Raw genomic sequence first — 27,191 nt, 5'->3', positions numbered from 1 at the left:
AAATGCTAACATTTCAATAATAATAAATGATAATAAACATTTTTACTCCATTTTCATGAAAAAAACTGGATAAATACATTCTCAGAATTTCAATACTTTGCTAATAACATTTTTCTAGTTTTATCTTGTTAAACTTTTCCAAATTATTTCATCTTTTATTCAAAATGAACTGATTGTGTTTTCCATTGAATAACATTTTTCAATCCAGTTGCTTCATCCTGTACTTAAATGGCAACAATTTTTGAGAAAATTTTTCTCGAAATAATTTCGTCAAAAGCTCGTCATTTTCAATAGTTGTAATTGTTATCAGAGAAAAGACGAGTTTTGCGAAAACCAAGAAAATGTCAAATGTTTATCTTTTGATTTGGAAATGAAATGTAATTTCATCCGACAACATCATGTGGCTCATTTCTCATTCTTAATCTGATATACATCTCAACATTAACTTCATCCTTTTCTCATCTTTTCCTCTTCTTCCATCATCAACATTAACCATTCATTTTGAGGTATTTTCACTTTGATATGGATAAATTATATTATCATGTAAGCCTTTCACATTCGCATAGATTATACATTTATAAATTTTGTCACTTTTTTTCTTCATAAACTTCTTTATTCGCTTCCATTATATGCAAATCGATTGAAAACAAAAGACGAAAATCAAAAGAAGAAAAAGATTTCACAGAATCAACCATAAACACATTGGAAATGGAAATGTTTTTTCTTGCTATTCATACAAATTACATGGTGACAGTCTGAGTAAATTTTAAATGCTATGATTGTTCAGCACAACTCTCCATTCAAATGTAAATTTTTCACTATTTTTTCTCTTGTTTTCTTTTTCTTTCATTTTTGTCTTGATAATTCCAACACTTTATTTGAATAAATATTATCAACTTTTTCTCTTTATTTTTCTTGGTTCCCGCTTTCGTCATTCTCTTCACCATTTTCAGATAAATTCATGTTATTACATTGTTTATATGCTTTGGATTAGCTTTGATCATTTCAAATGTTATTTCATTCACAATTCATGTCAGACTTTTAAGTCTTTTTTCATCAACTTTATGAGAATTTTTCTTCTCTTTCATAATGTATTTTTGTCATGTAATTTTCAATAATATGAATCGATAATTTTAGTTGCGAAATATTCTGGAGATGATCAAATGGAATAGAAAACAATTGAGATAATTCTCATGTTATCATCAAAACTGAAAGCTTTTAAATTCAATCAACTTAGTATATTCCTAGAAATCTATATTTTCCATTCATATAAATTTTATTATAATTTTGAACTTTGCACTGAAATCAGAATATTTTTCACGTCAACTATCTCCATTGTGCATTCAAAAATCGTTATTAGTGTTGAGTTGAAAGCACCGATTTACAGCGCCACTAAAAAATCTTGTGCAAGGGCTCACAATTGCAAAAGATCAGTTTTTTTGCTAAATATTAGGTAACCGAAAAAGTAATTTGACTAAACAATCCTACCAATTAGTTAATGTCTTTAAATTTATGATATAATTTTGATTTTGATATTAATTATTGAACAATATCTAAGCTCTTAATTGCATCTAATTTCGCCATTGAAAAATTGATTAACGCAATTAAATTACAATTTAATTGGATATACTTTTTTCCGATTTTTCAACAATCGAATTGCAATCAAAATTTCATTAATGAATAATCATTAATTATTGAAAAACCAACATCGATTTAAAGCTTAGAATTCATATTATCTATTGACTAAATTAGGTGGTTCTACTCATTCCCATTATTTAATTATTTGAAGAAAATCAAAATTCGATTAACATTGAATTGCCATGTAAAGGGTTTTTGACGATTTTCAATGAGATTTTCGTCAAAAATCTCATTTAGAATTGTCAAAAAATTGTAATTTTTTCGGCAATTTTTTTCCAAATAATTAAACAATGGTAATGATTAGGAACACTGAATTTGGTCAATAGATAATATGAAGTCTGGGCTTTTGATTGACGTTAATCATGCAATAATTCATGATAATTCATTAATAAAAATTTTGATCAAGACTCGATTGCTGCAAAATAGGAAAAAAATATGGATCAATTAAATCATAATTTGATTGTGTTAATCAAAATTTTTGATTATGAATTACAGCTCAAATTGAAGCCAGAACATTCATTTATTATTAATATTAAATGCAAAATCATGCATTAAATCTAACGATATATATTAATCATTTTGTATTAGTCCGATTGTTAACTTAAATTACTTTTTTGGTTACCTAATAATAACTAGTCAACACGTACGGTCAATTAGTTGACACAATATGACAGCAAACATATTAAACATTTCAAAAACAGCTAGAAATCGAGATAGCCAAAGACCAAAATACAGCAACTTAACTTTAAGTCAAAAGACGGCTGGACACAGTAAAGCAGATTAACGGTGGAAATAACTAAGTTAACTTTGAAACTTTCAAAAAAGAACGTTTATTCACAATGATGAATGAACATGAACTGATGATTTAGTCGATCCAAAACTGAGTATTTATACAAAAATCAGTGAAGAATAAACCATACAATTATGTTAATTACTATTCGATATGATAATTGTATTAATCGTATTCAGGACAAAAATGAGGAAGGACGATATGTCGCACGTACCTATTATAAAATAAGTCCTCCAAAACATAAATATTCAAAGACATTTGAAAAATAAATATAAAAAATTCGAAATTTAAAAAAAGAGATAAAATTAACTAACAAGGGAATTGTCTCAGGTGTCTCAATAATTTCGGATCAGGACTATGTTCATTCGATAGAGCATAAAAAACTAGGATACGGGTTTGTCGGCTTTAGATAGGAAAATTTTGGGTCACGAGAAAATTGATGTCAAAACCCGCAAAACCCGCAATTCTTGCAAAAAATGAAAAGTTTACCTAAAATTTTTCTAACTTTCTAGTTTTTTGCAAGAATTGCGGGTTTTGCGGGTTTTGACATCAATTTTCTCGTGACCCGCTAGTTTCCTATATAAAGCCGACAAACCCGTATCCTAGTTTTTTATGCTCTATCGAATGAACATAGTCTCGATCCAAAATTATTGAGACACCTGAGACACTTCCCTTGTAAGATTATTACACAATGAATTGATCAATCACAATTGAAAAAGTTTTTGATTTAATTTCATTCTTGGTGCAAAGATTGAAAAAAAGAACGGACTCGGACATACTTGTAGAGATTTATGATGAGAGTGATATTGCTGAGCGTGGATGCAGAGGAATATCTCTATGGAGAAGAAGAAAGATGTGTCACAATCGACATTTTTACTAGTACATGCTGTTCAGTGCCGTTGAATAGGGTCTCAACTTGTTCAGAAAACATCAGAACTTACTTAGAAAATAATAGAGATCCATAAATGGTGTTGAATTGGATACCTGTGCTTTGTACATCGTTACAACGAGAATTAATGCATCAAGAAATGTAATTGCATCTATAACACAATTATAATTCACTAGTTAACTGTGTATCATCATTCTCAATTTCTTTTTTCTTTTTTTCAGGTAAAATCTTTGATACAAGATGTTTATTGAGAATAAAAAATTTTCATGTTAATTTTATTGTTAAATTTCATTTGAGTTCATTTATCTAGCACAATTGTGATGGAGCCAGCCGTTTTATACTACTATCACTTATTCCATACAAGCAAACAATTTTATACGTTGAAAATTTTAGTTTTTACTTTTCTATATCCAGTCCTTGATCTCAAGTCAATCAATAGCAATTGCTATTGTCATATAATTTTTTCGGAACTAACTTGATTTTGTATTTACAAGATTGATTAGAATTAATACAATAGATATTATCAAATTTCGTCGCAAAAAGCTCATTAATTGCGTATTTGCATAGACTCTAGCTTCTGATTTGTTCAATGCCTCTTCAAATACAAAGTTTATGTTTAATAAACTTTGAACAAACTCTAATTTGAGTTGAATAAATGTTTTATTGCTCATGACGATGACAATCATGGTAATGATGGTGTTACTGATAAAGTCATGATGATAAAGTGATTTCAATTACCTTGACATTTCCAATGTCATGGCTGTTCTTCCATTCCATTTATTTGATTATTAACTTTTGAAGATAATTTCAACTTTAAACTTTCCTCGTTTTTCATCGCTCAAAACCTACACATGTAACCTGATTTATCCGAACAACTTTCAAATGCAAGATTAAAAAGTACTTGTGAGAGTAGAAAAGATTATCAATTTGATTCTAATCAATTCTTAAACGAAAAGTCTTTTCCAAACAGTTGGACAACGGAGAGGTAAAAATGATAATCATGATAAAGTAGGGAATCATGTTGAAATGTGTTTCTTTTTATACAGAATAATGCGATAATAGCTAAGAATGAGTCTCTTGAGCAGCATTTCAATGGATATTTTCATCATCACAATAAGTAAGCTGAAAATTTGAGTGAAATTTTTCTTCTTCTCTTCAAACTATTTTCAAACTGATTCCACCTTGATGACATCAATTTACATTTTATTTGAATGAAATCAGATACAACTTTTTGCATCACTATTCATATACAAAAAAGTCAAAAGATAACAACAATAATGGCTTTAACATTATTTTGATGTTACTTTATTATCACTTCATTGGTCTATTTAAGGTGCCATGAAAAATGGAAATAAAATCACTTTTACCTTTCATATTTCAACGATTCTATTATTTAATATTATTATCAACTGAAATACAATATTTAAATTGATTTTAGTAAACATTTTCAAAGAATTGAGAAGTTTATCATTTTTATTGAAATATTATAAGAAATTTTTCATTCCAATCGATGGATTTATTCGATTTCCAATCTCTTGAGTAGATTGAAGTCTGCTTCGAAAATTTTTTCTTCCAAATTCTGTGTTATTTTCTATTGTTAGAAACTTCTTTTAAACTTCAAAGTTTTATTATAACAACGAAATGAAGATCAAACAAGACGAAGGTGAAGGCGGCGAAAAGGTAACATTGAAAGGTGAAGGCGTTGTGAAGGAAATGAATGATTAGAAGAGATAAATTTGATTGGGAAATGGTTGGAGCTTTTCATTGATGAATCTCATGGATAAATGTAATCATTGGTAAATGAACATTGAAACACACAGTACAGACATGCTATAAAAAGCATATCAAGATAATCAGGAATCAGAATGAAATGGATTCTTCGTTTGGATAAAGAAAAGTAAAGCTTAAATGGTTGAGAAACAGAAGAAGAGAAAGAAGAAGAAATGAAGAAAAAAGATTGTGAATGTTGCCATGTAATAATGACTGGGTCAGGATAATGTTTCTCATTTAAAAGGAAGGAGAAGCCAAATGATCAATTCTCGTCTTAAAAAGTCTAATAAGATGAGAAAAGGAATTAGATTGCGATAACATTCAATAAAATGATAACCCAATCACAAATGAATCTAAATCTTGTTTCTTCTCTTCGAGTAAACAGTTGCTTCGGATCGAATGAAATCACGATATTGATCTCAACGTTACTCAGAGAAACATTGACAATAATGAACCGAATAATAAATAACGTTGAATTAGGTTAAAGTCTAATCTCGACTTTAAAATGGCAAATTGAATCGAATAGAATAGAAACAGAAAATTCGGCTTTTTACAGCAAAAATGAAACAGAGATAATTTTTAACTGAAACGAAGCTTTTGTGCATTACCTTCAAATGTAAATGTAGCTGGCTAATCGCAAATGAAACGCAATTCATCAAATTCTTGAACTGACAGTTGCTTCATCTTTGCTATCTTTACCAACTGAGCAAACATTTGAAACAAATGATGTTGCATAGACAGCTTGGAGTGAAAGGAATTTTGATGAAAAAAGTTTATTCATTTTGAAATTAACAAGACTATTATCAGGTTAACAAAAAGATTTTTTTGTAGAATTGAATTGTTTCTAGTTTTGAATAAACTAAAAAAATCAAAAATAGAAATGATATGAACAATGGAATGAATTTAATTGGAATCTTTTTGTTTATCGTTTGCAAGTGAAAAGGTTAAGAATGAAATTAAACGATAAAATGTAATTTGTAACAAAATTAATTTGCTCATGTTTTGAGGTTTTTTGCTGGTTACTTCACTAACAGTCATTATGAATAATTAGTTTGCATTCAGATCATAAACAGCGTTCTAATAAACAACAAAATTTAATAAATTTTCTGCTAAACTAGATGTTATTCTGCTTATGCTATTTAATATTGGTTGCATGTACAGGGTGACAATTCATAACCGCGAGACTTTTTTTCGAGATAACGGCCGAACGGTACATGCAGTGACCCTCATATTTTTTTCTGGGCACCAGGGCCTCAAAGGTAAATGTTTGGGCCACTTTGCAGAAATTCGAAAATTTTGAAATTTCTATGGGATTTTACATAGAAAAATAGAATTTATTAGAAAAATTGGAATTGCGAGCTCCAAAGGCGATTTTTCTGAATATCGATTTGAATAAATGTGTTTAAAGAACAACTTGTAGCTGTCTGATGACTTTATGCAAAAAAATCGCCTTTTGGGCTCGAAATTTCATTTTTTCTAAAAAATGATGTTTTCCCATGTAAAATCCCATAGAAATTTCAAAATTTTCGAATTTCTGCAAAGTAGCCCAAACATTTACCTTTGAGGCCCGAATGCCCAGAAAAAAATATGAGGGCCACTGCATGTACCGTTCGGCCGTTATCTCGAAAAAAAGTCTCTCGGTTATGAATTGTCACCCTGTATACATTGAGGGATACATTTGAAAAAATCTGCGGTTGCCGTGAATCGCCAACTTGTTCAAGTTCGTTACAATTTGATTATTCACACCTATGGGGTGATACGCGAGTTTTCTCTGACGAAACCTGATTGACTGAACTTTACTTAAATATTCATGTATTTTGATGGCATTGGTTATCAAATTGATGTAAACAACAACTAGCGTAAAAATGGATCATTTCAGAAAATGAACTTACAATATCAGAGGTTAAATAAGCGAGTGGCATTGAATTATCTTGAAAATCTGAGCTTGATGTTTTCCATTGTCAAACGCAACAACTTCTATGAACACGAATATTTAATTATCGATTCTAACTCGTAAAAATGTCGAGATGTCATTCAAAGTCCCTCAAAGTCCAGAGTAACTATTAATAAGTATCAGCTGAGCAATTCATTCAAAGTTATTTAAGACAATTGTTAGGATAAAATTCGACAATAGTCAGGGGGAATGATTTAACTCTTTATGCACCTTTACGATACCAAATACGATTTTCGTAAAGTTTGAGTCGATGCAACATTTTTTGAAAGATGATGTGATATGATGATAGCAGATTCAAAAATGTAAGAGGGAAATAAGAATAAGATTTTAGTAAAGTAAGGGTTTACAATTTAAATCAAAATAACTCCAGACTGTTACAATAGGCAATAGCTTCATGGTATAACTTGGTTTGTGATTTTTTAACTTCAAACGACTTTTTTTCAACCTATAACAGCATCAAGAGTGATTTCCGAAGAATGACCTTGAATGACTTTGACCTTGAAATGTAGAAAAAAGTGGTGACGAAATGTCAAAATTAGCTGATGCATACACTTTCTCTCATCTATTTTTCACCCTGTCTCCAAACTCAGGTTTTGACCTTTTCTATCTCTGAGGGGGGAAAACAAGATAACACTACTTTTTCTGACTGTCTAAGGATCCAATAGCATTCTTTCTGCTGCCTCATTATTCTGTGTATAAGTTCATTTTAGCAGAGGTAGGTCAACCAGACTGATTGCTCATTTTCCTGTTGTCATAGCTAGCATTGCGAATACTATCAGATTAGATCAATGGTTGTAAAGATAACCGTAAAACAAACTGATGATTGCGATGTCAGCTCAAGCAAAAGTGAACGTTTTTTTCTTGCTCATTTTCTTCGAACAATAAATCTCAACTTGAAGCCGGTTGAGATTAGATTTTCATCAAATTCAACATTTGACAAATAAAGGAACAAAACTGTTGATTATGTGAGGATAATATTTCTTGATCCTAGGAATCTGTTCGATAAGTTTGGACTGTCTTACAATCGCTATTTATCGAGTAATATATATGCTAAATAAAGGAACCACAATTGAGTTAAAAATTATAAGTTTATCCTTAAATAATGAAGTTTAACCAACTGAGAGGACAAACCATTAATTCAAATTCTAGTTTTCCATTCAATTCATGGCAACATGAGTAAAGAAGAAAATTAATAGAATTTGAAAATCACAATCAACAGATGAAAAATAATTGTTGCTCACCACACCATGTTGTTTGCTATCAGCTATTCGCAATAAGTCAAAGAAGTAATAAAATGAGAATTTATTGCTGTTGAATAATGATAACAGGTTCAACTGAAGAGTGAAAAAAGTTTAGAGAAAAAAAACAAAAATTCTGTTGATAACAACTGAAAAGGAAAGAAAATACGGAATCCGATTTAAACTGATTTCAAAATCATTTGATCAAAGTCAATAAGTTTGTATCATTCAGCACTTTCAATGGGAATTCTGTTCATCATTTTTCGAGGGAAGCACAAAAAAGCGTAAGCTTCAATTCAAGCCATCATCATTTCTCCATCATTAATCATTCTCAACTTGTTTTGTTTTTTCTACATTCGCCTCTTTGTCATCATCATCATCATCTCTTTTTTAAGCTTCATTATCATCTTTTTTTCCCTCAACTCATCATTATCATTACTATACACAACAACATGAGCATCTTTTCATCTCATTTTTTGCTTCCACCTTAACCGAGTTGACTTCTCCCTGAGGATCAAATTTTTTTAATTCCGCTTCACTCACTTATCCATCAAATATGCAAGCAACAATTTCAACATTTTGCTTCTTCAATTTGCACTTTTTTCAATCTTTTTGTTCGTCAACTCAAGTTGCTTGAGAAAACTGAACAAACTATTATGATGCACAACAACGCATTTCAACAACAAGGTAACGTCAAAATTATGAAACCAATTTGATCAATTGAGTCAACTATTAATAATCACATTCTGTCCAAACGAAGCCAATTAATGCCTGTTTTTCAATATCATGAATAATGCTCTTACATATTAACTGTTTCAAGATAATAATGGTATTATCAAAGAGGATTTACCTTGTTTGTTACATTTTCACACAAGTGATATAAACTGCAGTTTGATAAAACTTGCTCATTCATCATCATGTTCAACATGATAATCACCTTGTAATAACTTTCCAATGACACTCAAGGTTCATATTAATTGCGTTTGTCTACTTTTCTGTGGTTAAGTTATAACACATTAGTTATGACACATTAAGAGTTGCTAAAAGTTTCTGACATTTGCTTCCATTTGGACAGTCCATTGGTTGCTCATCATTAATTTAGTTTCATCCTATTAGAGTTGAAATTCATGCGATTCCAGAGGATTACATTCATTCGGTAAATGTTTTTGTAACTTTAAAAGAGCGAGAATCGGCAAAAGAATTTTCAGTTGGATAAATCAAGAAACGGCTTTATTTGAAGAGTTTTCAGAAAAAAGTTCAGGTGTTGCCTGTCTTTTATTTCAAATGTTCAATTTAGATTCCAGTTTGGAACTTGTAAGAAACTTAAGAATCGCTTCAATCTTTTTCACCAATTTTTTATCGAATGTTAGATAATAAGAAACCTTGTAGAGTCGATAATTGCATTTTACTTTTTCTCGATCATTATCGAAATGAAAAAGCTTCGAAACTCTTTAGACTGGAATTTTGTGGAGAGAACAGTCGTAATGATTAATTAATTGGAATAAGAAAATTGATTGAAACTAATTGGACGATAATTTGATTAGCAAAGAAGCAGAAGTTAATGAACTGTTGAGGATAACAAGCTGTGATTAAGATAATTACCGAGAATTTGAATGATTAATCTTGTAAGATTTGAAACAAAATATGATGAACTCGGTCTTTTCTTGTTGATTACCAGTTACGTCGAGAAAAAAAAGATTGAGAAAAAGTGACATTTTTATATGCAAATGTTGAACGTGATTTTACTCTAATATTGACAATTGCTGGCAACTATTAATATTTTGCTTGGAATCATTTTTAGTTTTTTGATTCTCAAATCTTGTGCTGTTGACAATATTACACTTGAAATGAAGTCTCTCCAAGTAAATACAGTCAAGTGGATAAAAAAGTGTAATGATGAATGCGATGATATTGGTAATATTAGTGTGACATGTTAAGGTGTGTAAATAGACAATGATTTACTATTGAATGTAAGGTTCAGACAATTTGACAAGAATTGTTGAAGGAAGAGAAGAAGAAGAAGACTGGCCAAAAATGTTGACCAACAGCAAGATGGACAATAATGCTGATGGAATGAGAAGAACAAAAGTCTCTCTTTTTCTGGTTTACCAATTGTTTTGTTGTTCTCAATGTTGTCGCCAAGCTTACGATTGTTAAACATAAATTGATCGTTGACTTGGTAACTTAACACGAACAAGAAGAAAGACAAAATAAGATGAACAACAAGACAGACTATTGACCCATGTTACCAACATTTACTTGTAATATATTTCGCCATGTTCATCATTCTCTTTATCCTTTCCCATCATCAGATGTTCATCTTGACTACAGATTTTCTTATTCAACTTGACTGACTGTCAATTTAAACCTGATTTCCATTGACAGTTAACAGATTAGCAGATAAATATACTTGCTAACGAAACGTTAAACGAAACATTTTCTTGATCCACAAGCAAATTATGGATCCCAATCACTGATCGCTTCTTCTCATCATTAACATTCTAATCTGATTTTGTGAGCAAATTTCATTCCATCCAAGTCCATGTTCATCTCAATATTTGTCAGTCCATCTCAACATTCATTCAACTTTACCTTCACTTTATCTCTGGTTTTATCTCTTTTCTTTCCATTCCTCACCTTATTCCATGCATAATCTTGATGTACCATTGAACTTTTAATCTGAACGCAAAACAAAAAGTAAACGCAAACGAAAGTAGAAAAGAGTAAAAATAGAAGAGAAAACATTTTCATGTTTATCTCATAATGATTATTGCATTCTCAGCATGTTCTTTAATGTTCTTTACATGATCAACAGAAATGAAACATTTTCATGTCAATGATAATTTCAAGTTAACAATATCATTGAGCATTTCTTATCCTTTCAGCCTTTCCTTTCCTCCAAATACCAGAATAACATGATACTGATGAGTTGTATTTTTTTTTGTTTTTTTTTCTATTCCCTTGATTTCTAAAGACAAACATTGTTCAATATTATTATTGCATCTATATATACAAATTAAATGCTGACAGAACAATCAGTCTTTACAGATCACAATTGTCACATTTGCATCAACAACATTTTACTGACTTCATCATCACTATTTATTATTAACTTGAACAACGACGAAAAGGAAAAAATAATTTCATTGAGAGGTTAATTTAATATCAAAAGTCACAATCAGCATCATTATTGCTATCAACATGAGAAGAATTAATTTTCTCTCTTTCTTCTCTTCCCTTCTAATCTATACATATCGCTATATAAAATCAAAACAATCAATTTTTGCGTTAAAATTGTAACTGAATTGGAAGGATTCTAAAGAAAATTTTTACATCTCATGAAAGTTATGACTGAACAAAATGTCTGAGTAATAGTCAGAGCTGAATCAAAATTCAGTTTACTGAGAAAATCGCAATTGAACAGCGCGAGACGAATCCGTATTTTGTAGCCTTGTGTTTTGAGGGGAAACTTTTTCAGTAGTCCAGGTTGATGGCTTATTGTTGGATTAGGAGTATCAATGATAAGACTGTCTTTCGAGGAAAGGGTTATGTGAACTGTTAACCGTCGCTCATAGAAACTTTTCAGTTGAACAAACGGATTCAAAATGACCTACAATCAATCAAATATCAACTCAGCCTTTAAACTTACGTGTGCTTAATACCAAAATACATACTATCAAAGTCAAAATGGAAAAGGTTCTTAAAGAAATTCATGAGAAAGAATTAGCTGGCTTGATTTGACTACAGGTTAAGCACCAAAAAATAGGTTAGCTTCCAAAGAATTCATCTGCCTGAGAAAACCATGCTTCAACCCTGGTTATTCATTAAGAATTTGAGTCTTCAGTATTAATAATCCAATGTTTTTTGGTGTCAATTGTCTTGATCAATAATGATGACACTGAAAGGAAAGTGAATGCAAAATAATTAACATGAGCATTCGGGCTGCAAGATCAAGGGAAACTTTAAGCTTATTAAGATGATTAAAAGGGAATGCAAAAGTTTATCATCGATAATTTAATATTCATGATAAAACAATGCATCATCCATGATGATAACAACAATCATAATGTTAATACTTTTATTGAATTTACTTCAAGAGAAATATAATTATCATAACGCATTCATTGTTGATAATGAAAATGTTATTCATTTTGAAAGCTAAACAACATATAATTCAATAAATCAAAGTGACCGAACAAAATGTTTATTTGATTTGCAATTTTTTCTTCTTTTACCAACAAAAATGATCTTTGCCTTTCATCAGAATTTCTGATCCATTTGGTATTAGCATTTCAACCACTTTTAGGTAATCTGATGGATTCTTATATTTTCATGGCTACAAACCACAACTTATTTACAAAAATCTTATTTTATTCACAATTGAATTTCGTTGTTGCAAGTTTTGATTAGTTTCTGTGGGCGTTTAGTCAGTTGGTTTGACTGTTGTCTTTACTGTTCCAATAAAAGTCACTTCGATCACTTCCACTGAACTTTTCTTTAGGAACATTTTCACTCGAGAATCAAGGAGAAACATGAATGAAAGGCAAGAAAATTGTCTCATAACGCACTGGGAATAGAATGAAAATAACATATGAATGTGATTATATTTATAATCTGTCTACAAACAGGATTCCAACATTCATACAAATTAGTTTTAGATGGAGATTACTGTATCTTTTCGGTAATTTTGGTTAGGTTAAAGGTTTATTCTGGTGAAAGCAAAGTTTGCGAATTTGATTACATGTAAATGAGTCGAGCTTGTTAGGCAAATTTGAGTTTCGATTTTGATTAAACTTTACCCTGATAAACAAATAATGAGCAGTTGAAGCAATTCATCTGTTTATGTTGAATATTGTCAATTGAAATGTATTTATGATTGAAAGTGCAGAATGCTTGATTAATTGAGATGAACTTCGCCTGCATATGAATCAAAGTTGGAACTTTGCAGATAAATTTTCAAATTTTGTCTATTCAAGTATCGAGAATCGCAAAAAACAGAAGAATAAATATTTCTTCCATTTTATATCAAACTTGATGTCGATGATGCACTTTGCTTTCAACATTCATATTTAAAGAAATTCATGACATATATAATAGTAAATAAAAAACATCTGCCATTTACTCAGCCCTAATCCAAGAAGCAAGCTCTATGTTTATAAATGAAGCACTGTGCCTGTTTACATGTCATGAATATTTAATTCCACTTGGAACGGTAGTATTATAAATATCAAAAACAAGCAGCGATCAAAAAGCCCACAACAAAATTTTCTCATTAATAGAAAAGTCTACGATTTTTGTTTTCTCAGACATCAGTAGTAGCTGTATCCTACGCTCCTAAGTCATGCACCCACCCATTTTAATATCAGCACTATCTGTATCGATTCAAAATAAATGCTATGAGAAGCAACCAGAATTGACAACCTTTACTAGATTTATACTCGTCAAGCCACATTTTGATTCCGTCATTCCCTGGATTTCGAGCGATTGGTAGAAAATTGTGACTGGTGCTATGATAGTAATGATATCGAAATGGGTGGTAGTTTATAAGATCATATTATGCCACTACTGGCATCAACGAAAAATGGGGAAAATTCGACTCAAGATAGCAACATGTGAAAACAAAAGTGAATGAAGAAAAGCATCAAACTCATGGAGTCTTTGTAATGAATAGTAAATAAAATGATAAAACCACTCAAGAGCCATTTGAATGACATGGAATTGCAATTGGTTTGAGGGTTGAATGAGAGCACTTCTTGAACCACCTACGAATCATGTTTATCATTGGAAGCCGTATTTACTATCAGGTAAACTGAGGTGAGATTGAGATTGAAATGTGAGACTACATTGATGACCGGTTAATCCTGATTGAATATTAAAATGAACCTATTCCAACCTGATGATTGATCATAGCATTTGACATGATTAGACAAACAAAGTTATTAGAAATAACATATTTATGTAAATAAAGCGCGACTATCAATTTCTTTTCATTATTTCTTCTTAATTCCCTTTTATCCTTCTCACATTTTTTGGTAACTCCGATAAACAGTAATAACTTGATGATACATCATTTGATCATTTCTTTCTCACCTTCTTCTTCTTCTTCTTCTTCTTCTTCTATTGATTAGTTTATTCTCTTATTGATATTATTCTCAATACATTGAACTTGATTCTGGGTCATGGAATATAGATATTTATTTATCTAAGGAATTGTGAAGAAGAAAGAAATATTTTGATAAAAATGACTTGGAATGTCTTCTTCTTTTAATGGATTTGCCCTAGAGAATTGTCGAGTCTCTTCTGGTTCACTCTTTATAATCTGATAAGAAGAATGTTTCTAAAGAGTTTGGATACAAATAATATTGAGAATATTTTCTATTCCATATTAGCAGCAATTTCGCCTTTTATAACCAATAAATATCATTTTCTGGGTAAAATAAAGGAATAGTTGTTCAATCAGAGATGAAGAAAAAATCTGTTCATTGATATTGTTATTTGACAGCCAAATGACAGTTGTAATGATAATAAATTGCTATCGAATTGATTTGGACAAAATTTAGAGAAATGAGCAATTTCTAATTGATTTGTTTTCCAACTCATTTTCTGTTCATTTCACTTTTCTTTTTGCTAATATTTGTGATGACAACATGAAAATGTTGTAATGATAATGGCGTGTATTAACATTTTCTTTGGATGAGTTGAGTGAAAGTTTTTATCAATGAATATGTAAAGAACAGTTGAGTGAAAATCGATTACCAATTCAATTTTCAAACATTGAGAATCATAACAACCATGAAGAGGAAAAATAGCGAGATGCTTCTTGAGCGTTGAATTGATGAAAGCAGAAAGTAGCTTTAAACAAAGTTAGCTTGACAGGGAAGAAAAGAACATCTAAAGAAATTTTTTATTCCAATTCTTTTGTTGAGAAAACCAATTCTAATAGTCTTTTGAGTAAATTTACTGGTTTTTTAAAAAAAAGATGGAAAAGGGAAACGAGTCAGAAAACTCATAACCAATGAGAATATAAAAGCATTAGAAAAAATGTGGAAAATATTTTCTCTTCTGATAGTATGCATTAGCTGAATAATCGTGCAGAGAAAATTATTCAGTAAAATTTACACTTTTGCTTAGTTGATGTACAAAATGAACTCAATTTTTATGCTTTAAAAATGATAGCTTAAGTGCTACAAGTCTGAGAAACTTAACATGGAAAAAGATTGATCAGAATAGTCGTTCATGAATCTGAAGACGCTTGTCATGAGATGCAAAAATTTAATATGAAAAGTTGGAATAGATAACATCATGAAAACACAGTACAGTTGAACTTGAAAATGAGCATGAAACAGTTTTCTTATATTGTTTCATTTTTTTGCTTAGAGCTTTATTCGCATACAAGTATTACTTGTTCACATAAAGTGTGGCAAGTACTTTGTAAAACTTAATTACAGTAAACTGTGTGAAACTCATTCAGACATTTTGATGAAGTTTGATAAAGAAATTCGTCTGTAATCATGAATCAGTCAATAGAACGAATCCGAAATTTTTCCAGACAGTTTTTCCAATGTATGACTAGTTTCGCACCTTTCAAGTTCCAAGATTATTTCATACAAATAGTTGTATATGTAACCAGCATTGCTTATTATGCAATCCATAAAAATTTTATTAGGAGCAGCAATCTGGAACAGGGAGAGATTTACAGATTCGTAGTCAAACGCGATTTAGACAGTTCTTCAGATCATCACATTCTTGGATACTTAAGATGAAAAATTATCTTTTGATTGCAATCTATCATACAATCTAAATCACCAGAATCGAGTTCTTAAAATTTTACTTTTAATTCAATTATGAATTCAATATCAATAATGCCTGAACTGATTTCTTAGGCAGTATAAGCATTCATAGAAACTAAATTTCCGCTTTGAATGTTTGAAGAAAAGCTATAATCGACTAATTAATGACAACGTTTAATGCGATCTAAAAGCTGTTAACGATAAATTGAAGCCTATTAATTGGTGAACAAGCTTGCAACCCATAAACGATTAAACTCGATATTCAAAATTGGTGATTATCTTGTTTGCTTTCTACAAATATTTTAATCAGCTTGGAGTACAAAATTTCATTTTATGAATGAGCAAACTGGCAAGATGAATAATGACGATAACATGAAGAAACTAATATGAATAAGAAAAGAGATGAAACAGAGAGTAAAAGATAAATGATATTACATCATTTATCAACAAACAAACATTTCCGTTCCATTTTTTCATTCGTTTCATCATTACCATCACCATCTTATCTGTTGACCAATGAGCATAATTGATTAATGATAACTAATCGTTGAAAGCGAATAAAGTGTTTCAACTAATGTATATCGAAACACTCCAAGTCTCCCTAATTATTCTGTCAAAATTGTAAAACTTAGAAAATAGAATTTTCAATTTCAGAAGAGAATCGAAAAAAAAGAAAAAGCATGTCTTCTCATGTCTTCCCATGTTTTCATGTAACTTCCTCTTCTCATCATAATCATCAAGTCAATGTCATTTTCCATTGAATTTTTTCTTCCCTTTGTTCACCTTCTCAATTCAAATATAAGGTTACATTTTGCATAACATTTTCGCCTCAATTTTCATTCTATAACAAAACTCTCTGTTGCTGAATAACTTTTTGCACAAGAAGTTTACTCTCACCTTTTTTTGTTCAAAAGCAAAGTAACGCAAAAAGAAAGAAAAACTTTGACAAAATTCATTTTGATATTTTTTTCTGTTCTAAAAGCAAAATTTTGATTCCAAAATTTGCTCAAAGCAGTTTCATATTAAAAGGTAAATGTAACCTTATCATGAACATTATCCATTAACAATTGCACTTTTTCATGATAAACTGAACGTGATGGCGAAACACTTTACATGGTCAATTTTGATGAAATTTATCTGTCATTCCTTGAGAAAATAAATCCTTCTTTTCACTCAACTTTCCTTATCATCTGATTGAATACTTGAAAATTGTTTGTTACAAACTTTGTTCATTCAAGGAGAAAATATTAGATTATGAAGAGAAGAGCAATCTTTTTATGCAAATTCTGATTCTTTTATTGAACAGCATATTTTCATTGGGATTCCAGTTGCAGAACCAATCAATTCTTTCACTTCAATAATAATTAAATTTCGAGTTCATTTTATTCTTGTTTGACTACAATTTCACCCAAAACTGAATGTGAATCTGCAACATTCAAATTGACTGGAATCAAGTTATCACATGTAATGCACTTGAAACAGGCAAAACTATTAAATTGAATTGCTTTAATTTAAATGAATTGTAAATATAAGTTTTAAACGTTATTTTTGTAAAACAAACAATTCCAAATGGAAAAAGGAACAAGAAAAAAATGTTGATTCTTTCCTTTAAGGTTGAATAAACGTTTTATTCAAACGTTTCGCCTTCTTTTCCATTCCATTTTTGAACTGCTCTGAATAATTTCAGTTTCATTACTCTAATAGACATTGAAAGAATCTTTAAACTCAACTTCAATTGAGCAAGCAAAGTTGAACCCAACAAGTCAAATTGTCAGCAAAATATTAACATCAAAATGCAAAGTAAATCAAAGGTGACTTTGATTTCATGATTTTTATTTAATCTGAAAGAGAATTAAATTTTCTAGAATCGCAATCAATATAAGCCAATGGAAACGTTTTTATCGCTTATTAAACCGGTTAAGCATGGAATACCCTTGAGGCGGGAAACAAAATCGATTGTTTTGGTTCGAAAAAAGGAAAGAAAAAAACTAGAAAAGTTCTTATCTATTGTTTAGTAAAGCATAACCTGGATAATACTATCGAGTGTGAAGGTATTTTCAAGAGGAAAGTTGAACACAATCCTTATGATTACGGTAATACAGTTGGGTTGACAGGAAAAGTGAGAAACAAAAGAATAGAGAAAAAACTCGAAAAAAGTGGCGAAAAATAATCCAGAATTGCGGTCAACCAGAGAAACTCCTTTTTTTACATTCTATTTGATTCTCAGTGAGTGTCAAATTTATATTTATTTTCAGTGATACATGGGATTTACGTGAGTTTGTTACCCAGATTTGGATGGATTTGGGAACAAGATTCACTTCAAATCGTATTATATTCAAAATGGTTTCACATTTTCATTTTTCAATCAAGTTATTTTTACTTTTTCATGGCAAATGAACATTCTTGTCATTCAACTTATTCCTCCTTCTCCAATGTAAATTTGCTCAACATGAATAGGTCAACATGGAAAACATGATTGAATCGATAATGGCTGCTAATTAACAAAAGGTTGAGTAAAAAATTGACTTCTTGTTAAGCTATTTGCGATTCAACTGAAAATAAATCTGTAAAAAGACTGAAAACGCAAACATTAATAGTTGACTGATTTTTGGATGGAAAATTATTAATGATTTATTAGCAAAAAAAGTTGTTTAATTATTCATAAAGGGAACTCAATGTCATTCAACATGAAACCAAATGAAATCATCAAAATCATCGAAAATGTGATTTCGAAAAAATGAATAAATTCTAGGAACAGAAATAGATAATATAAGATTCGAAATTTTCACTGCTTGTTCCTGAACATCTCAACAAGTTATGTTGGCTCAATTCAGGTTCAAGTGAAGCGAGTTTTTAGTTTCTTGTTTGGTGTGCAGAACTTTTCATTCTATTCCTAAACCCAGAATTTTAATTCTCTAATTTTTGCTATTAATCATATCAATTATGAGAGTAATGAGAGTTGATAGAACTGTTTATTCCAAGTTTTGAAGAATTATTCTGCAAATGCAATTGCAGACTGAATTTCGACTGGGTTTTCATTTAATGGTAAATCTCGGGATTTAATTTTTATCTTCTCTCGTTAATTCATCTTTACCCTGAGAGTAGTTTTTGCCTTCTCTCAACCTAATTGGCTCTTTTCATATCCTTTTGAACATTTTTTTTGGTGAACCAATAATTCCAGGAATGATAATCCTTGAGCATTATGTTGAAAGGTATTGAACCATAATTTCATCGATGAAGATTTTACGAGAATTTAATTCTCTTCTTTTGCAGGGAATGAAATACATTATTATTTTGAATATGAAAAGGATGTTTATTCAAAAGCGAAATGGAAGAAATGGAATTGAAAAAAGGTGGAAAAATGGAGACGAAGGAAAAAAAGTGATTCTGCTGGTGAAGAAAAAGGTTGGAATGAAGAAGAAAAGGTAAAATAGAATCAACCATCCATGGATTTTGATTTTGATGGCTTATTCAGAATCAGTGTAAGTATTTATTTGGATAAGAGTTTGAACATTCATGGAATAATGTCAAGAATTAGAAACATTTTTGAAGAGAAAAAGTTTTTTTCTGTGGAAAAGTGAAACAAATTGGAATAAGGTAAATATGAAGACATTTGATGATGACAAATGAAAATGATGTTGATGGTTGAGCATGAAATTCATGAATTTCTGTTTGGAGAATTTCATGAAAACAAGAATCAAGAGTTGAGTGTGAAAATGTTTGCTCATTCAGGTAGGAACAACAGTGAAACGGTTTTTAAAAAAAGAATTTTTTCCATTTTCTTTCATTTCTTTTGTATTTATTACTATCATCATTATTAATACAATCAATAGCCTCAAGGAATTGCCTCTATTTTTACTCTTTTTTATATCATTTGATATCTCAACTGAAAATGAAAATGTTATCTTCATTGAAATATGATGATGATGAGTTGAAACAAAAGAAGGAACAAGTTGGATGGAAAAGCATATTGAGATAATTCATTGGATGCTTTGGGCGCTTTTCAATTGATTCAACCAATTATTCCATCATCTTATATCATGTAAAAGGAGAGAATAAATCTTCTGATAAGGTTCTTATTGACCACTTAATGGTAAATCGTTTTAAAATCTCATTGACCGTGATTATATAAAGTTTGATAAATTTTCTAGTTTCATGGTCATTCAGAGTTATTTGGTGTTTGTAGGTCAAAATTGCGAAAGAATGACGTTTTTTTCGAGTTTATAACTTTTGATATTATAAGCGCTTAACAAACAATCAAAATGTATCAGTCAAACAAATGTAATCTTGAGTAAACTGTTAAAACCTTTCAACGTGATTCTTCAGTTTCTTTGATGGTTAATTCCGGCTTTGAAAAGTCATCCCACTAAATGTCACTCATCTGACTCCTACTCTTACACTTGATATGAACTTTTAAACGAATACATTTAATTAACTAGATTCAATGAATGTTGAATAACAAGTTTCCAAGAATAAGTTTTTCTTGGCTAATGAGTCGAGTCATTTGATTCCCCTTTCATTCCTCTTGTGCAAATGTTTACTATTAGTATATCATTTTAACCTGAAATTCAACTGATATCAATATTTAACAGTCGAAAGCTCCAGAATATCTCTTGAATGTGTTTTCAAATCCAAAATAAAACTATGTTTCTCTTTTCGATTCAAACATCTGTTTGAAACAAAAGACATGGAATTTTTCTTTTTCGGCTTTTCACCTCCCTGGAAGGGGTTTAATACTTATCAAAGGCGCTAGAAAATAGCAAGAGAAGAAAATTTAGATAATAATTGATTTTCCATGATAATCATCAGTCTTGTTCTGCCTTCATGTTCATCCCAATCATTGAATCTCTCATGATTTCTGTACTTGCAGTTCATGATTGATTAGCATCTGAACAAGAAAAAATTGTACTTTACTGTGGTTGTAAGCGGAGGTTGACTTGCCAAGTCTTTAGTAAAGCAATCAGCTTAATTGAAAGCTATATTTAATTATTGATTAGTATTATCACTCGATGACGAAGCAAGTTTTGCTAGCAAAACATGAATCTCGAAGTGAGCAATTAAATTTGTGGAGAACGATCATCAATTGATAGAGATAATCATGGCTTAACGATAATTCTCAACATTTCAAGGGCCATCATGAAAGGCTAATGTGCTGACAGAATTTCATATCAATTTGTTTACTCAATTCCATTAGAAATAGAAACATTTTTTCTTTTCCCTTCACCTAAACAACTAAAAATACAAAAATGTAATTGACCTCAACAAGATTGAGATTAGGTTAGGAATCATGATAAACAGGGTTTACTTTTTGTTTCTATTGATTTTATCATTACTCTTTCTTGTTCAACATCGAGATTACAGAACAAATCGAAGAGCAAAAAACAAGAAATGATGAACTAACACAAAAGCCAATATCAAAAATGAAATTGAACCAAATGTTGAACAATATTAACGAAGTATTGACTTGTGCTTTTGTTTCCCTTCGGTTGTTAAGTAAATACTCATCGATTTATCTAATAACTATTAATACAGACTGTTGACTATGGTTTCAATTGGATTAAACATTGAAACAGAAATGATGAGAAAAGAAAGGAAACTGAAAAAAGGTAAACACGAATCACCTGAATAAACTGTTTCCAAACTGATTTAGTTGATTGAGTTAATGAGATGAAACGAGATACAAAAGAATGTGAATGTTGAATAAAAAACGGAAAATGAAAGTAAATAGAAACAGTTATCTGATAAGTAATGATTAGAAGCCAAGAAAAGGCTTCAATTGTCAGGTTTACATGCAACATTTATATACTTACATGGAATTGCTGAATGCTCTTTAGATATCATTTTGAGTGAACGTTGATAAGTTAAATGCTTATGAGATTCTGATTGATAATGGAATCGTTTTAAACGTAAATGAACACGAGATTGAATTATCACTTTATTTATCGATGAATTGAGATGATAATCATCAATATTTATTGGTTTCTGTTGTTGGTTCATTGAAAGCACTAATGAAGGTAAAACTGATGATAATATCCAAATAGAGATTAACATTATAATGGTAACAAGATAATCCGATAATGTTGGAACAATAAATGGAACAAACAATTTGGTGGAAAAAAATTCTTATATTAATGATGAACAAAACAAAATCTGTTAACACTTAGCGATTTGCAGTTTTTTTCTGCTCATTTTTTCTATTCACTTTTCACTCAATTTTCACTGATGAAGCTGAAAATAATTTCAATTGATTCTTCATTGAAATATTTTCTTTGGATTTGCAATAAGCTAATTGTTAAAGTTAAATGTTAAACATTTTGAGCTTCTTGTTCAGAACAAACTTGAAATTTTCATCCCAACTTCATCTTCTCAACTGAACTCATGATATTCAGTTTCACAACTGACTCACTCAGGATCCTATACATGTTTGCTTCTTCTCCTTCGCATTCTCTCTCTCTTTCTCTTTCAATTGAATTACAGGGTGTTTTGCGTAATCAGTTCGCCCAACTTTTACTGTTAAACAAATTTATACCGAATTGATTTTTCGCCACTTCCGTCTGTTTTCACGGTCGTGTCAACCCTGATCTTATTGAAAAAACATACAATGAGCCCTGACCAAAGATTTTCATGATTCAGGCTCTGTCGCCACTGGAACAACGACTCAATCAGAAGTGAAATGCGAATCATGCTTGTTTATTTGAATGGCTGGAATCCTTTTATGATATCAGATTGAATTTTCAGTTCATTCGATTTGCAATCGCTTGATTTCAACGTTTTTGCAGTGATCAATGCATCGAACAAACAAAGTTAAACATTTCAAGTGAAAGGTTGGAATAAATGTTTTTGTTGATTACGCGAAGTCTCGGCGATTGCTACTTAAAATGGATTTCTTTAAAAATAGTCAATTCAGAACTGATATTTCTGAGGACTTTCGCCGCACTGTGAATCGGCTTTATGCAAATATATGATTAGAAATGATTTATCAAGAGTGTGAAAGGGTTTGATGATGAATATTGCTTTCGATTTAAAGAATTCCAAGAATTGCTAATTGACTAAACCTGGAAATTATTTTCCATCATGTTGAATGGAAGATAAAATAAAAGCAAAGACTGGAAACGAAACGTTGAACCAATGAAACTAGAAGCTGATAATTTTTTTATTCAAATACATGAGAGAATAAGTTTGCAGGAAAAAAAGAAGGAAGAAAATTTTGTATTCAAGTGAGAAAAGATAACTTTTTGTTGAGCTTATTATTAATAAATACATTAATAGCTAATAATACACGGACTGATGAGCTCTCACAACCTCACAAGATGAACATCATTGAATATAATTAAATTTAATGCTAGATGACTACATAAGAATACGATGAAAGTTGTTTGCTGTGACTAGACACGCTTTCATGATTCACTTGATTTCTGTTGAGGTAACCCTTTTCACCCATCATTTTCCTCCACTGTTACAAGGGTAAAGTTGAAAAGAGAAAAAAAAGTTGCATTTTGACAGTTGATAACAAAACTCTAGGGTAAACTAACGATTACAAAAAAGAAAAAGAAACTTCGATAATAATAATGACTCCCAGTGAAACTCGCGATGAAAATCAATATGAAAATGAGTTGAACAATCAGCTTTTATTGGTGATAATGTTGTTAGCTTTTTTTACTTGAGCTTTACTTTGTTGATGGAAAAAAGTTGCCACTTTCAGGGTTAACAAAGAATAAATTGTAATAATTAACAGGGAAAATGCTGAGAGCAGATTTCACTCTGAATGTTTAGGTGAAAAGAGTTTGGTGTAAAGAGAAATTTTGTTTTTCTTTTTTTCTCTCTCTTCTCGTTGCAGCGTAAATTGAACGTCTAATGAGGCTTCAATTGTTTCCCATGTTTTCTCATGTAAACCCAAAGTGAAAAGTGAAAAGGTCAGTTAACAAGAGAACTGATTAATGTCTCTTGAAATTCCATCATTACTCACTCACTTTGACCATAATTTTAATTTACATATCAACATGAGAATTATTTTATTCATTTATTTTTTTCTTTCTTCTTTTCTGGTTTTCCAGCAAAAAAAGTTCAACAGTTTACTTTATTGTTTGCTTTTCCCTTTTCTTTCCATGATAATTTCATTCCTTCGCCAACTCATTTACATAAACACCAACATGAGTAATGATCATGAAAGGCTTTTAGATTTCAACAGATAAATATAAATATAATTTATGGTAAAAGAGTTGAAAGGCAAATATGAATGTGAGAATAAAATTGAATATCAAAAGTCAAACTTGACCCACTCTTGAAGCGAATGGAAAGGCGAATGTTTTGTGAACTTTTTTTGCCATTCATTTACCTTCTATTTTCAATGGCACATTAAACCTTTAGCTTTATTGAACTTGATTCCAAATCATTTGGATATCATCATTATCATTATGACTTTTAGTTTATACTTTTACTTGGTGAATAAAGGTCAAACTAAAAATCTTTCCTTTTCTCTTTCTCCACAGTTTAGCTTTTCATGTTCCACTGAATATTCAGCAACTATTTGCATCTCATTATGTTTCAAAACATTTTTCATGTCTAACCACTATTTTAGCCACAATAATCTTTCCCTTTCTTTTAAAGCAAAGTTTTGAACAGAGAAACACTTTTCTTGTACAATACTATTATCATGTTCATTTCATTTTATTTACACAATTTTGTTTGCAAAATTTTCTCATCTGGAATCGAAATGCATTTCAAGAGAAAAAAATATAGCAATCAGTGGTTCATGTAAAATATGGTTCATGGTAAACTCGATTAACTCTCCTTCCAATATCCTATTGAGTCCATTTAATGTTAACCTGCTTATGGCACTTCATGAGTACTCATTGATCAAGACATTTGGATCTTGTTCAATGGACTTCAAAGATTAAGTGCGAAAGGAGGGTCTCCAGAATTTTTCACTTTTTTATCTTTTCGAGTTAAGAATTGATACTTTGTAGATTTTAACAAACACTGAATCAATTTGTGCAGTTAATTTCTCTGATCTCCGATTGTCGACAAAATCAAGTCCTGAGCTGAAACTCTATGTACTTTCTGTACAGTTCTTGTAACAGAAATTAATTTAAACGATTCGGGCAATTTTAAACTCTTCTTGCTTTCAATTGATTTTCTATGATTCGACCCAATCAATAACGTCAGGATGCTCTATCTGATATTGAAGTTGGTTAATACGGCTGAATATACTTTTGATTGGTCAATTTTTGTGCACTTTGGCACTGCAAGTTAACTAATTTTGAGTTTTATTTAGTTTATTTTTCGTTTTCCATTAGTTTTTAAAACTGGGATTCTTTGGTTTGCAGTTTTTAGTTTATGTTTCTGCTAGTTGAGTGGTTAATTGGGATAGTTTTGAATTTAATCTGACACCGAATTGAATCCAACATCTAGATTGATGCATTAGTGTGAGTTTAGTTTAAGTCATTACTTTTGGTGCTCGAAATGTTTTCATAAGTTGAAGACTACTTAACATGCTTTCAAATGAATTAGATCCAAGATTTTCCTTTATTCAGTATTCCTTACAAAAAGTTAATCATGAAATAATATTACTATATTTTTGTATGAGACTCACTTTTGCTTAACTTTGTTGGAATTATAGCTGTAAATTCTTCCATGTTCCGATGAAATGATCTATTATAACATGAGTTTTTCCTCTTACATTAACATTATTTTAAGATAACTTTACTCGGTTTGGACTTGCTCTTAATGCTTGCACCGTGACTATTATACCAATCAAAATAGCTTAAGGTCAGAAAATGGCTTTTTCAATGCAATATTAATAATCATTATTAGTTTGGTAGAAAGAAGTGAAAAGGTAAGAATTTCAGTAATCAGGTTTAGGTAGGGAGCGGATAGCTACTGAAAAAATGTATGAGTTTCTTATTGTTCTCTTTGTTGTTTATGTTTCAATTTTGGTCTTTATTTTGTTGAACCAACATTACTGAGCATCATTTTGCGGTGACCACAGATTAAGCTACGTGATTAAAGCATAAAAATGAACAAGTAAATGCCTTCCGCTAGAGAGATCTTCATAACTACAAGATTGGCGAGTGTTAACGATACCTAAGATTGGGGTCATATCAAGCACCCAATTTTGAGCAAAGCATCTTAAAGGCAAAAAAGTTTAAGCAAAAATCTTTGTAATTTAATCGGTTTAATTAAAGATTATTCAGTAGTTGGAAACCATACGCTTCCAGCACAAAAGAGACCATACGCTTCGAGCACAAAGTGAAGGTGCAATAAAAAGAAAGAAAAGCAAACCTTGATGCTGTTTCAGCACTCAGCAAGTTAAAGAGGTAAATGAAGAAACATGATACTTTTAGAAAGCAACTATTAAAGAATAAAGAAAAATCAAACGCCCGGGGCTGTTCTCTTGAGATTAAACAGTTCCTTAATTGCCGTGAACTCGCGAGTTAAGAGATATCATTTGATATACGAGATTAATGAAATCAATTAACTTGCTTGCAAAATTTCCTAATAATTTCATATAGCCCGGGGTAAACATTTTGATTTGAAGATTAGATAAATCATGATGATTTATCTTATCTGATTCAGGTCTCAATAAGGTAAACAAAAATTTGTGGTTTTTTTCCAGAAAAGCACTTAAGATGATGACCGATAAGTTATCTTGATGAAGAATTAGTTTATAAACCGAGTTGGATCTTCAGATTTATTCATTAAGTCTTCAGCTTTTGGAATTGATTTTTCTCCCAATTTTTTCTTAAACATTCTCACTCTCTCTCTCCTACTCTTTTCTCTCCTCTCTCTCTCTCCATTCATCCATCATGGCCAGCCGTACACCGTCACCAACAGCACCCTCATCAACACCAGACCCAACAGCATCCGCATCAACACCATCGATACAAGGATCTGAAGCCGTTGGTTACCACCCAATTAAATCGATCAAACGGCGTGGATACATGAACGTGAAAGGTGCTCTGACCCTGGTTGGCGTTGCCGAATGGGAGGACACCCTGGTAATAATAAAGGACACCAACCGGCTGGAAGCCAACGCAGGTGAGGCGGATGACGCGAGGCCCCTTGGATTGCTGCCCGGTGACTACAAGCTGGTAAAAGCCTTTGACGAAGACGATGTTACCGG

At 30.8% G+C, this 27,191-nt stretch overlaps 1 protein-coding gene across 2 annotated transcripts in view; it reads right to left on the bottom strand.

The window, feature by feature from the left end:
* The window catches only part of LOC107365253 (synaptogenesis protein syg-2), a 142,466-nt gene that overhangs the window by 43,238 nt on the left and 72,037 nt on the right, over positions 1 to 27,191 (bottom strand). Inside the window, exon 1 of one of the 2 annotated variants that reach the window (XM_015932728.3) lies at positions 21,880 to 22,468. The exons of the other annotated variant lie outside the window; for it this stretch is intronic. Within the exon in view, the coding sequence (XP_015788214.1) occupies positions 21,880 to 22,120 (241 nt within the window). The 5' untranslated portion in view covers positions 22,121 to 22,468. Of the gene's footprint in view, positions 1 to 21,879; positions 22,469 to 27,191 lie in introns of those variants that run through there. 2 annotated transcript variants of the gene reach the window in all.

This window comes from Tetranychus urticae, chromosome 3 (genome assembly GCF_039701765.1).
Source record: "Tetranychus urticae isolate SD_2017Ah chromosome 3, NJAU_TeUrti_SD_1.0, whole genome shotgun sequence".
In the NCBI taxonomy this organism is placed as follows: domain Eukaryota; kingdom Metazoa; phylum Arthropoda; class Arachnida; order Trombidiformes; family Tetranychidae; genus Tetranychus; species Tetranychus urticae.
This window is presented reverse-complemented; position numbering and strand designations above follow the sequence as displayed.